At 39.6% G+C, this 13,619-nt stretch overlaps 1 protein-coding gene across 6 annotated transcripts in view; it reads left to right on the top strand.

Moving 5' to 3' along the window:
* LOC134351397 (activating transcription factor 7-interacting protein 1-like) overlaps positions 1-13,619 on the top strand; it is an 88,522-nt gene that overhangs the window by 43,618 nt on the left and 31,285 nt on the right. For all 6 annotated transcript variants that reach the window (XM_063057489.1, XM_063057490.1, XM_063057491.1 and 3 more), the window contains one exon: positions 9,327-10,306. In XM_063057489.1, coding sequence (XP_062913559.1) covers positions 9,337-10,306 — 970 coding nt within the window. In that variant the 5' untranslated portion in view covers positions 9,327-9,336. The remainder of the gene's footprint in view (positions 1-9,326; positions 10,307-13,619) is intronic.

Below are 13,619 nucleotides of genomic sequence, written 5' to 3'. Positions count from 1 at the left end.
GACACTCATGGGTGGCCGGGAAGAGAAGTGTGCACAGTCACAATTACGACAGAGAAAGTATTCCAGAAGCTGATTAGTCTAAAGGTAGATAAATCTTCAGGACCAGATGGAATGCACCGTCGTGTTCTGAAGGAACTAGCTGTGGAGATTGTGAAGGCATTAGCGATGATCTTTCAAAAGTCAATAGATTCTGGCATGGTTCTGGAGGACTGGGAGATTGCAAATGTCACTCTGCTATTTAAGAAGGGGGCAAGGAAGGAAAAAGGAAATTATAGATCTGTTAGCTTGACATCGGTGGTTGGGAAGTTGTTGGAGTCGATTGTCAAGGATGAGGTTACGGAGTACCTGGAGGCATATGACAAGATAGGCAGAACTCAGCATGGTTTCCTTAAAGGAAAATCCTGCCTGACAAACCTATTACAAATTTTTGAGGAAATTACAAGTAGGCTAGACAAGGGAGATGCAGTGGATGTTGTATATTTGGATTTTCAGAAGGCCTTTGACAAGGTGCCACACATGAGGCTACTTAACAAGTTAAGAGCCCATGGAATTACGGGAAAGTCACATATGTGGATAAAGCGTTGGCTGATTGGCAGGAAACAGAGAGTGGGAATAAAGGGATCCTATTCTGGTTGGCTGCTTGTTACCACTGGTGTTCCACAGGGGTCCGTGTTGGGGCCGCTTCTTTTTACGTTGTACATCAACGATTTGGATTATGGAATAGGTGACTTTGTGGCTAAGTTTACTGATGATACGAAGATAGGTGGAGGGGCCGGTAGTGCTGAGGAAACAGAGAGTCTGCAGAGAGACTTGGATAGATTGGAAGAATGGGCAAAGAAATGGCAAATTAAATACAATGTTGGAAAGTGTATGGTTATGCACTTTGGCAGAAGAAATAAACGAGCAGACTATTATTTAAATGGGGAGAGAATTCAAAGATCTGAGATACAATGGGACTTGGGAGTCCTTGTGCAGGATATACTTAAGGTTAACCTCCAGGTTGAGTCGGTGGTGAAGAAGGTGAATGCAATGTTGGCATTCATCTCTCAAGGAATAGAGTCTAGGGGCAGGGATGTGATGTTGAGGCTCTATAAGGCGCTGGTGAGACCTCTCTTAGAGTACTGTGGGCAGTTTTGGTCTCCTTATTTAAGAAAGGATGTGCTGACATTGGAGAGGGTACAGAGAAGATTCACTAGAATGATTCCGGGAATGAGAGGGTTAACATATGAGGAACGTTTGTCCGCTCTTGGACTGTATTCCTTGGAGTTTAGAAGAATCGGGGGGGGGGACCTCATAGAAACATTTCGAATGTTGAAAGGCATGGACAGAGTGGATGTGGCAAAGTTGTTTCCCATGATGAGAGGGCATGACTTAAGGATTGAAGGGCGCCCATTCAGAACAGAGATGTGAAGAAATTTTTTTAGCTAGAGGGTGGTGAATCTATGGAATTTGTTGTCACGGGCAGCAGTGGAGGCCAAGTCATTGGGTGTATTTAAGGCAGAGATTGATCGGTATCTGAGTAGCCAGGGCATCAAAGGTTATGGTGAGAAGGCGGGGGAGTGGGACTAAATGGGAGAATGGATCAGCTCATGATGAAATGGCGGAGTGGACTCGATGGGCTGAATGGCTGATTTCTGCTCCTTTGTCTTATGGTCTTATGATGCCTACCCCCGAAGACGTTTAAATTTTCTCATGGACGGGAGTTCAGTGAGACCCTCTCACTGCTCACCCTCTGTGATCTCTGCTTCCCTCTGACTCTTCTTTGATCCTCCTTCCCCTTCCCCCACCCCCCCACCCACACTTTTTGTTCTGGCTTTTTGCCCCTTCTTGCAATCCTGAAAAATGGTCTCAGCCCACATCATCAACTGTATCATACATCAAAGTTGCTGGTGAACGCAGCAGGCCAGGCAGCATCTATAGGAAGAGGCGCAGTCGACGTTTCAGGCCGAGACCCTTCGTCAGTTGCATGTTCATCAACTGTATATTCATTTCCATGGATGCTGCCTGACCTGCTGTGTTCCTCCAGCATTTTGTGTGTGCTGTAACAAAATAAGCTGTCTTTAGTAACATTTGCACCTTAAGAGTTTACGTTAGCTAACTTCAGAATATGTTTAACATTTTGTTTAAATGTATTCCACATTTGCGAAAAGGTGTTAATCAGCCACACCATACAGTCTTTAGTTCAAAATGTATCACAGTAGAAATAAGTGACACGTTTTTACCCAAATAAGTGGCTAATTTTGAGTCAAATTTGACTGATGTCTATTTTAGAGTATTGTCAGTCCAAAATGCAATGTTAATACATTAAATATTTTTTTGGGATTTGGGGTTGTTTTCTGTTTGTGTTATTTGTTTCACGTTTGTTTGAAATATTATCTAGTTTTTAATGTGGCATTCTAACCATGTCTCTTCCTGAGCAAAGGACACAAGCCAATAATTTTGTAATAATTACATGATTTTTAGTCATTTAAATCATTCTGTCTGTTTAATCTGTTTTTCAGAGCAGTATTGCAAGACCATTGAAATAATTACAGGGCCAGCTTTCCCATGGATTCATGTTCCACAAATTGTTGGCACCATTTCTGGATTTTTTCATTACCCAGTGCTATTCCAATGATACTATACATAATGATATGAAAAGTATTGTGTGACTTTGTTCTATTATTAATGTAACAGCAAAGCCAGATATCACACTTTAGCATTGCTGTGATGTTGATTTAAATCCCCAACCACTGCCTATGGTGATGATTTAAATCTTCTATTTAAATCTCCCAGGAAAATCAAAAGTGATCATTTGTACATCTGCCAAAAAGGTTTGTACTTTATTTGCAGCTGACCTTTCTATATTGGCCCACATTGGTGAAGACAACAAATATATCAAATAGTACAGAGAACTCATATTACAGTTAGAAATATTCCCTAGAATTTATCTAAATAATTTAAATAAAACAAACTCAAGAGGTACAAATGGTAGAAAATAATGAAATAGATGAAAATCACAGCAGCTAACAATATTGGGGTTGTCAAAATGGGCCCAGTTTCTGTGAACCCAATATGAATTTCAGTAAAATAAATGTAACAATGTATATATTCCAGTATCTGACCTTTCATAAACTTGAGCATGGCCTCTCCCTGTTTGGAAAAAATAGGCTCCTTCCAAGATAATTCATTTTGAGTTCCTAAAAGTTTTTTTAAAGCACTTAATAGAAAGGTAGATGTTTGATTTTACTCGTCCCATTGTACAATTTAATTGTTCACTATACAATTGTATGTTGTACTCTTTATAGCTAAAGAGGTACTTTTGAAGTTTAATCTCTGCTGTAATATCAAAGTAGGTGCTAATTTGCACGCATTCATCTAACACAACCTGCAGTAAAGTAGTTAAATATCTGATGGGCAGATGGATTATTGACTGTTTATCTGAAAGCCTGAATCATCATTCTTAATTAATTAATTAATCTAACTGATTTTTGACATTCTTAAATACATCTCCATTAGGAGCAGCATCAAGCTGTACTTGCTTAGCTTTGTCCTTTAATCTTCCAGGTTTTTTTTTGGTGTTGCAGTGCTATTAATATTCCTGATGATTTTAAAAATTCTGCTCCAATTAATTACATTGCCTTGATTTTCTTGTGTGCATTGCTTGCCCAATCAGCTCTCTTGTTGTTTGTTCTCACTTACAAGCCTAAAGTCCTTATTGAGCATAATACTGTGATAAGTGCAGATGCATGAGTAGGATGGTAGAGGGAGCTATAGTATAAGATAAAAGTGAAAAAAGAAAAATGCAAATGCTGAAAATCTGAAATAAAAACAGAAAATGCTGGAACACTAAGCAAGTTGGTTTGCATCTGAGGAGGGAGAAATCAGTTAAAATTTCAAATTGAAGACACTTCATCAACACTGGAAAAGTTCTGATCATGAGCTTTCAGCCTGAAATAGGGTAATAAATCAGCCATGATAGAATGGCAGAGCAGAGATGATGAGCTGAATGGCCTGATTCTGCTCTCATGTCTTATGGTCTTTTTTTCACTGGACTGGTATTCAAAATTGTTCTTTCTCTATCTCTGAGTCTTCAATTATAGTTATTAATGTACATATCTCACAAAGACTAATTGCTTGAAGATTTTTTCCCTTGCTGACGGAACATTCAGCAGGGTCTCTTTCTGAGGTCAGTTTCTCACAAGTTTATTTGTGGGGGGTGGGAGACTCAACAGCAATGTCTGAACTGTGCTGAGGTAATTTTAAATTATTTTATTTTCAAGAAAACACTAGAAAATAATGTTAGTCTACATATGTTGTGAATTGCTTTGCTGACCACACACAGGTCTTACACCAGCCATAACACCATCCTTTTAAAAAAAAATTAGCACCAGGACTACTTTTTCTGAATAATATCACTTTACATTATTCTAAACTTCACACAGAGATTGGGCAAAATGTGTTTAATTTTCTTTATAAGCTTAACTCCTCATCTCAGGAATCATTAAGTGTGAACTTCTTTGAACCGCCTCCAGTAAAGTTAATCCCTCTTTAATTAAAGAGACAAAAACTATACGGAGTGCTTTAGATGTTTTCACCAAAATTTAATTTGTGTTGAAATAATCCAACACTGCAGTAGAGGTCGATATTTGAATGACTGTATGGCTATTTTAGCTCTTGTATCTTATGTTTCTAATTATTTGCTTTTTATGCACACTGTTATCTTTTACAGGGTGTCTCAGCGCTTCGGTACGCATTCGGTAGTTTCTTTTCATTTATGTAATATTCTGCTTTTTTAATTCTTTGTACCAAGTAGAAAGCTTAAAAATCTCTTTCATTATACTCCATCAACCAAATTTCTGTCCTCTCACTTAAATGGCTCCAGTTCCAAACTCCTGCCCAATAGGTATATTATGTATAATTAGTCTTTTTACAGATTCCTCAGATTTGCAGAATTTGTTTTCCCTCCCATTTATATCCAGTAAATTTAACTGCAGTACTTTATGATTTTTCACTTAGATGATTTGTTTATTTATTCAGCAATTATTGAGAGTAGATTTTTCTCTGGAGCCCTGGTTGCTACAGAATAAATTATTATCGCATTAGGGAATTCAGTCAGACAGACAGTCTTTGCTTTTCTGTATTTAAGCTAAGCAGTCTTTCTATTGTTTAAGATTATAACCATATAACAATTACAGCACGGAAACAGGCCATCTCGGCCCTTCTAGTCCATGCCGAACTCTTACTCTCACCTAGTCCCACCGACCTGCACTCAGCCCATAACCCTCCATTCATTTCCTGTCCATATACCTATCCAATTTAACTTTAAATGACAATATCAAACCTGCCTCAACCACTTCTGCTGGAAGCTCGTTCCACACAGCTACCACTCTCTGGGTAAAGAAGTTCCCCCTCATGTTACCCCTAAATTTTTGCCCTTTAACCCTCAACTCATGTTCTCTTGTTTGAATCCCCCCACTCTTAATGGAAAAAGCCTATCCACGTCAACTCTGTCTATCCCCATCATAATTTTAAATACCTCTATCAAGTCCCCCCTCAACCTTCTACGCTGCAAAGAATAAAGACTCAACGTGTTCAACATTTCTCTGTAACTTTGGTGATGAAACCCAGGTAACATTTTAGTAAACCTCCTCTGTACACTCTCAATTTTATTGACATCTTTCCTATAATTTGGTGACCAGAGCTGTACACAATACTCCAAATTCGGCCTTACCAATGCCTTATACAATTTCAACATTACATCCCAACTCCTATACTCAATGAAGAGGAATTCTGCAGATGCTGGAAGTTCAAGCAACACACAACAAAGTTGCTGGTGAACGCAGCAGGCCAGGCAGCATCTCTAGGAAGAGGTACAGTCGACGTTTCAGGCCAAGACCCTTCGTCAGGACTAACTGAAGGAAGAATTAGTAAGAGATTTGAAAGTGGGAGGGGGAAGGGGAGGTCCAAAATGATAGGAGAAGACAGGAGGGGGAGGGATGGAGCCAAGAGCTGGACAGGTGATTGGCAAAGGGGATATGAGAGGATCATGGGACAGGAGGCCCGGGGAGAAAGACAAGGGGGGTGGAGCCCAGAGGATGGGCAAGGGGTATAGTCAGAGGGACAGAGGGAGAAAAAGGAGAGTGAGAGAAAGAATGTGTGTGTATAAATAAATAAATAACAGATGGGGTACGAGGGGGAGGTGGGGCTTTAGCAGAAGTTAGAGAAGTCAATGTTCATGCCATCAGGTTGGAGGCTACCCAGACGGAATATAAGGTGTTGTTCCTCCAACCTGAGTGTGGCTTCATCTTTACAGTAGAGGAGGCTGAGGATAGACATGTCAGAATGGGAATGGGATGTGGAATTAAAATGTGTGGCCACTGGGAGATCCTGCTTTCTCTGGTGGACAGAGCGTAGGTGTTCAGCAAAATGGTCTCCCAGTCTGCGTTGGGTCTCGCCAATATATAGAAGGCCACATCAGGAGCACCAGACGCAGTATATCACCCCAGCCGACTCACAGGTGAAGTGTTGCCTCACCTGGAAGGACTGTCTGGGGCCCTGAATGGTGGTAAGGGAGGAAGTGTAAGGGCATGTGTAGCATTTGTTCCGCTTACAGGGATAAGTGCCAGGAGGGAGATCAGTGGGGAGGGGTGGGGAGGGATGGGGGGGACGAATGGACAAGGGAGTTGCATAGGGAGCAATCCCTGCGGAAAGCGGGGGGGGGGGTGGGGAGGAAAAATGTGCTTAGTGGTGGGATCCCGTTGGAGGTGGCGGAAGTTACAGAGAATAATATGTTGGACCTGGAGGCTGGTGGGGTGGTAGGTGAGGACCAGAGGAACCCTATTCCTAGTGGGGTGGCGGGAGGATGGAGTGAGAGCAGATGTGTGTGAAATAGGGGAGATGCGTTTGAGAGCAGAGTTGATGGTGGGGGAAGGGAAGTCCCTTTCTTTAAAAAAGGAGGACATCTCCCTCGTCCTGGAATGAAAAGCCTCATCCTGAGAGCAGATGCGGTGGAGACGGAGGAATTGTGAAAAGGCGATGGCATTTTTGCAAGGGACAGGGTGAGAAGAGGAATAGTCCAGATAGCTGTGAGAGTCAGTAGGCTTATAGTAGACATCAGTGGATAAGCTGTTTCCAGAGATAGAAACAGAAAGATCTAGAAAGGGGAGGGAGGTGTCGGAAATGGACCAGGTAAACTTGAGGGCAGGGTGAAAGTTGGAGGCAAAGTTTAGAAAGTCAATGAACTCAGCATGCGTGCAGGAAGCAGCGCCAATGCAGTCGTCGATGTAGTGAAGGAAAAGTGGGGGGCAGATACCAGAATGGGTTCGGAACATGGATTGTTCCACAAAGCCAACAAAGAGGCAGTCATAGCCTATACGGGTGCCCATAGCTACACCTTTAGTTTGGAAGAAGTGGGAGGAGAGAAAGGAGTGTTGCTCCTATACTCAATGCTCTGAAATAAAGGCCAGCATACCAAAAGCTTTCTTCACCACCCTATCCACATGAGATTCCTCCTTCAGGGAACTATGTACCATTATTCCTAGATCCCTTTGTTCTACCGCATTCTTCAATGCCCTACCATTTACCATGTATGTCCTATTTTGATTAGTCCTACCAAAATGTAGCACCTCACTTATCAGCATTAAACTCCATCTTCCATCTTTCAGCCCACTCTTCTAAGTGGTCTAAATCTCTCTGCAAGCTTTGAAAACCTACTTCATTATCCACAACTCCACCTATCTTAGTATCATCTGCATACTTACTAATCCAATTTACCACCCCATTATCCAGATCATTAATATATATGACAAACAACACTTGACCCAGTACAGATCCCTGAGGCACACCACTACACACCGTCCTCCAATCTGACACACAGTTATCCACCACTACTCTCTGGTGTCTCCCATCCAGCCACTGCTGAATCCATTTTACTACTTCGATATTAATACCTAACGATTGAACCTTCCATGTGGAACCTTGTCAAAGGCCTTACTGAAGTCCATAAAAGATTGATAGATTTTCACCTAATATGGTGGCCAGTATCCAGTTCTGTCTTTTGTCTGCTATTTTAGAGCACAAAGTAGTCTAAAATATGGTGCCTGGAAAGTAGATGTTAGTCTGCCCTCTGAAATTTTTAGTAACTTACAAAAAAATCAATAAGCCATGTGAATAATGATACAAGTTATTTTAATTCTTTAAATGTTCTTTGTATTGTTTTCTTTTGCTGGCCAAGTTCTGACCCGAAGCATTACTTCTGCTTTCCTGTGTTTATATTTTGTCATTATTTTTTCATATTTCCAGCATTCACAGTTTTCTGATTTTTGATTAATTTTGAATGTGATGTTATACTATATCTTAAAGCAGGCTGCAAGATGTAAATCTGACAAGATTTTGAATATTTTTTTCCAAACATACAGTGTAAATGTTTAAAAGCAAACAGTTTCCCCCTTTTTTAATATATAATGATGAGTCTTTCATTGGTTTAATGATGAATGGAAGTAGAACAGTATAATTGTAGACAAAATTTTTTAAAAAGATCTCAGCATGTTACTCCTCCTTCTTGTGATGCTTTTCAAATTGGAAGGTAACTCAGATACGTTATTGACACCTAACCCAAACCAAATCCAACCATGGCTAAACCAAAAGCAGGTCTCTTCGGGCTTGGTTAGGTAATGAGACTCTATTTCAAGTACCTGCTATTCAAATGTAGGTGAATTCTCTGCACTGTGCCAGATCAAAGGGGAATTTTGTTAGAACTAAATTAAGACATGAGCTCCTAAATTTCATGGTATTTTCATAGTTTCTTATTGTGAACCATTGAAAATAATAGACCAAAATCATTTGTGGTAGGCAAACAAATAAAAAGGTAGATGCTTGAACCTGAAACATGTGTTTGCTAGGTAACTGCCTGTTGGACACATTTCTTTCCCCCATTCCCTCTGCAACTTAAAAGCTGAATTGTTTTCTCTTTCCCAGTCTTGAAAAATGTCTTGAAGAATTGGAAAACATTTCCTAGAAATTCTTCTCCAGATGATTGATTAATTTTGGTAGAAAGTGTATTGTTATGGATTGTAAATTACCTGGGGATGTAGTTGTTGTAAAATCTTGAAAATTATGTACGTGGGTCTAGTGAGAAAATAAAAAGTTCCTGCAGATTTTTATAAAATTATTTATTCTGTGTGAAATGTTGTGTACTCCACTTAAGTTAGAGTTGAGGTATCTTGACAAAATTGAATGCTAGTAGTTTGCATAAAAGTGGCAATGTGAATGAGAATTGTGATAAATTTCTATCTTAATATCATCTGTACTTAATTATGCTATCAGTTTATCTTTGAACCTTGTAGATAATCAAACATGGCAAGTATTATCCCACGAAAAGGTTTCAGAGCAAAGAAAACCCTTAGAGTAAGTGACCGCGAACAGTGGGAAGCATTACTCCGAGGGAGACATCACATTAAGAATGGACAGCCCAACAAAGAATGTGATCATCAGGAAAAGTATTTGCAGTGTGTGGATACAGGAAATATAGATGGTGGTAAACATAATGACCTCATCATTTCAAAACATAAAAATAATGAGCTTCCAGAGTCGGAGGTAAATCAGAGAGCTAGTTTTAGTGACAAAAATGAGGTCATGAAGACCAAGTTCAAAATATCGCCTGCTGTTGACATAACAGAAAACCAAGTTGAGAATCGAAGCTTAATAAGTCCAAAAAATGTTCAAACTAGTGGTCACCTTGAAACTAAAACATATCCTCAGAAGAAACATCATAATAGTAGCTTGCTGAAAAAGAATATAAACTCATCTTCAGAAACTGCTGATCAAAACAAAACTCCTCATGGTAGTACTCTACATATATCTTCCTTTGTATTAAAAGAGGACTTCAATAGAGCTTCTAAGACCAAATCTACCAAGGTTTCCAAGATGCTGAATCAGAAAAATTATGTAAAATCCATTCATTCAGATAAAAACAGGAATGTCAAAGCAGCCTTTCACATTGTTGATGCTGAAGATCTTATTTCTTCAAACTCTAACAATACAACTGGCAAGCTAAAGAAATTAAAGCATTCGCTTGTTCCTGTCTTAGAAAAATTGCCCACTGCAACACAATGGAACATGATGAATAATGTACTGTTGTCAGAATTACGTGTTACTGAAAATATAAATAACAAAATTAAAATAAGTGAACATACTGAAAGTCAAAGTTCCAGTGTTTCAAAATGCCATTATGAAGAGAAATCAAATGAATCTAAAATTCTTACTGATGATCAAGATGATATTGAATGTACTCCAATTATCCTAAGGGAGATTCTGAAAAGCCCTGGTAAGTAAACTTAAATTTTATAATATAGCCAGAGCTGTTATACATGTCCAAATAGCTTGGTAGAATGAAGTATATCATTGTGATCTATCATTATTAGCTGATTAGGTTTTGATTGTATATATGAGGCAGTACAGAATTTACTGGATTTTTACTCCCAAATTTTCCTATAATTTTTTAAATTTGCTTTTGAAGCTCTTCTGGAAAGATAGCAGTTGTGGATGGATTGAGAAGTACATGTAGAGCAGAGGTTCCCAACCTTTTATTTCAGTTGTGGACCCAGGTTGGGAACCCTGATAAAGAGTGATGTACATATCAGTTCTTGTAGTCTTTAATTGCCTGTTGCTGTTCATGTAATATTTTAAGCATGAAAATGATAGTTCCTTTCTGTTGTCAGGTGAATGGAAGTTTATAGAATTGGTCATCCACAGTTTTCTTCCCAGCTCCCTCACTGCTTTTCCTTTTTCACTCTTTGATATCAAGTAATGTTAACAGCCGCAAGTGCTAATATTTGAAGTTTTAACGTAATTAACAATAGAAGAACCAAAGGTTCGACAGAATATAGTCCCTTGAAATAGTATTCAGCCCCAACCCTTTTTTCAAATAAATGAGTGTTACAACCAGGGATTTTGATCAATTTAACTGAATTTTTATTTGTGAATCACAATGCTCCTTTTTACCCCCACATTAAAGCCCAAAATACAGGGAAAATTGTAAAGCATGACAAACTAAAATAACATAAACTGCAATGTCAGTAGTTCAAAAGTATTCATCCCCCTTTGCTCAGTATTTAATTGAACCACCTCTCACAACTATTACAGCCAATAGCCTTCTTGGATAAGTCTCTGTTAGCTTTGCATGAGCTTCTGTTAGTTCTGCACAGCGTGATGGAGCAAGAGTTGCGAATTCTTCATTGCAAAATTGCTCAAGCTGTGCCAGGTTAGTTGAGGAGTGGCAGTGGACAGCAAACTTGAGGTCTTGTCAGAGATGTTCAATCAAATTAAGATCAGGACTTTGATTGGACCACTCAAGGAAATCAATTTTCTTCATTTGAAGCCATTCCTTGGTTGCTCTGATGGTGTGCTTTGGGTCGTTGTCCTGCTGAAAGATGAACTTCCTCTCCAGATTAAACTTTCTGGCAGTAGCTAGCAGGTTTTTATCCACGATCTATCGGTCTATAGCAGCATTCATCTTCTCATCAATCCTAATCAGATTTCCAGTTCCTGCTGCTGAAAAGCGTCTCCATAGAATGAAGTTAGTCCTGATGAAGGGTCTCGACCTGAAACGTCGACTGTACCTCTTCCTAGAGATGCTGCCTGGCCTGCTGCGTTCACCAGCAACTTTGATGTGTGTTCCATAGAATGATGCTACTTCCACTATACAGTAGGGATGGGGATGGTGATAGTGTTACCCGGCTGATGCGCAGTATTAGATTTATGCCACATGTACCACTTGGTGTTGAGGCCAGAAAATTTCACCTTGGTCTCGTCTGACCATAAGAGCTTCCACATTTTTACAGTGCCTTCTAAGTGATGCTTTGCAAAGTCTTTACAGGCAAGGTTATGCTTCCAGTTCAAGATGACTTTACTGAAAACATGCAACAGCTTACTAGTAGTTCGAAGGCAAAGGAATTTGATTTAAAAGCATTATTAATAACACTTTGAAATTAAAACTGATAAACTACCACTGCAAACAATGAAGAGGTGAGCGAAGGCAAAGTGAATTCGCAAGATCTGCCCCACAAAATCGGTATACTTGGTGCTGGAGCTGTGCTGGTTGGAGTGAATGGTTCAGAGGAGATCCAATGTCCATCCAGCTATCCCGGGTGCAAGGGTGAATTGTTCTAAGCGCCGAACTGATATGGAGAGATTGAGAACGGTTTCTTTAGCAACAAAATCCAGGTCTGTAGCAAATCGCTAGGCAGAGTGGTTTGCTGTGGACCTGGATCTTAATGAGAGGTACAATACACTGTTTGGACAATCTAAATGGCGGCCCAGATAGACTGGAAAGCAGGGTGCTGGGCAAGGTTGGATCGCTCGGAGTGCCAGACCAAATTGGAAAGGTCGAGAACAGCTTCCCCAGCAGTGAAATCTAGGCCCAAAGTGAATCGCTATGGCGGGGCTAGATCTTAGTGCAAAGTTCAGATAATTTAAACGCTGGCCCAGATAGTCTGAGGGTTCTTCTCTCCACGGTGCTAATGCTGTGAGACTGCACCCGGCTACTATGTTTCATGTCTGCGAACTTTGCAGCGATTTGCCCGACTAATATGATGAACTGAGTGCCAAGGCTGTGGGCCTGCTCCAGGGAGATGGATCCAAGGACTCACTTTGGTTCCGAATGTTGTTGTTTCAAGATATGTTTTGTTTTCTTTCTTTGTGGGGCACGGGGGTGGGGGGTGGGGGTGGTTGGTCTTATTTTTTTTAATTCAGTTCTTTCAAATTCCTTGCTTTGCGACCGCCTGTAAGCAAACAAATCTCAAAAGTTAATTTATAATTTACTTTATAATTTTACTTTTATTTTGTTAATTTTTCTTTAATTATAAATGCACTTTGAAACTTGAATTTCGAATCTTTTTTTTATTGGGGCTTCTTCCTTGCCCGTCTTTTGAAAATACCCTTTTTGTGCAAGGTCTTAGAGATTGTGGAGCCATGATCTTCATCTCCAGTTGCAGCCACTGACTTCTGCAGTTCACTCAATAACTGTTGGCATTACAGTAGCCTCTCTTACAAGTGCCATTTTTCTCCAGTGACTAGGATTAGAGGAGCGGCCTGACCTAGGTAGTATAGATGTAGTTTAATATTTTTTTCCACTTCTTCAGGAAGGACTATACTGATCTGTGAAGTATGTTCGTGCCTTTGAGAGGTTTTTGTACCTTCCCCAGATTTGTGCTTCTCTATTATCATTTCCCTGACTTGTTTTGAATGCTCTTTGGGCTTCATTTTGGTTTAGTCTGTTGAAAATCTCACATACTTTTAGACCTTCCAGAAAGAATTGGTATTTACTCAGATGATTCTCCAATTTCCTACATATTAGGTGAGTTGGTAAGGTAATACTGTATATTGCACCTGAGGAAAGTTAGCATAGTAATTACAAAGGGGATGAATACTTTTTCCAGCCTCATAATTTTAGTTTTTATCTTTAGTAAATTACTGACAGAATTTGAAATTTTTCTTTTGATTTGACATGATGCCCAATAGTTTGTAGATTAGCTCAAAAAGCCCTACTTTATAAAGTTAAATTTAGTAAGTGTAAAATGTGAAATAATTGTGGGGGCTGAAAACTTGTTTCAAAGTACTATATATCTGACTAGAACAGA

Source organism: Mobula hypostoma, chromosome 9 (assembly GCF_963921235.1).
Source record: "Mobula hypostoma chromosome 9, sMobHyp1.1, whole genome shotgun sequence".
Lineage (NCBI taxonomy): Eukaryota > Metazoa > Chordata > Chondrichthyes > Myliobatiformes > Myliobatidae > Mobula > Mobula hypostoma.
The sequence above is the reverse complement of the archived record's forward strand: the minus strand, read 5'-3'. Positions and strand labels throughout refer to the sequence as shown.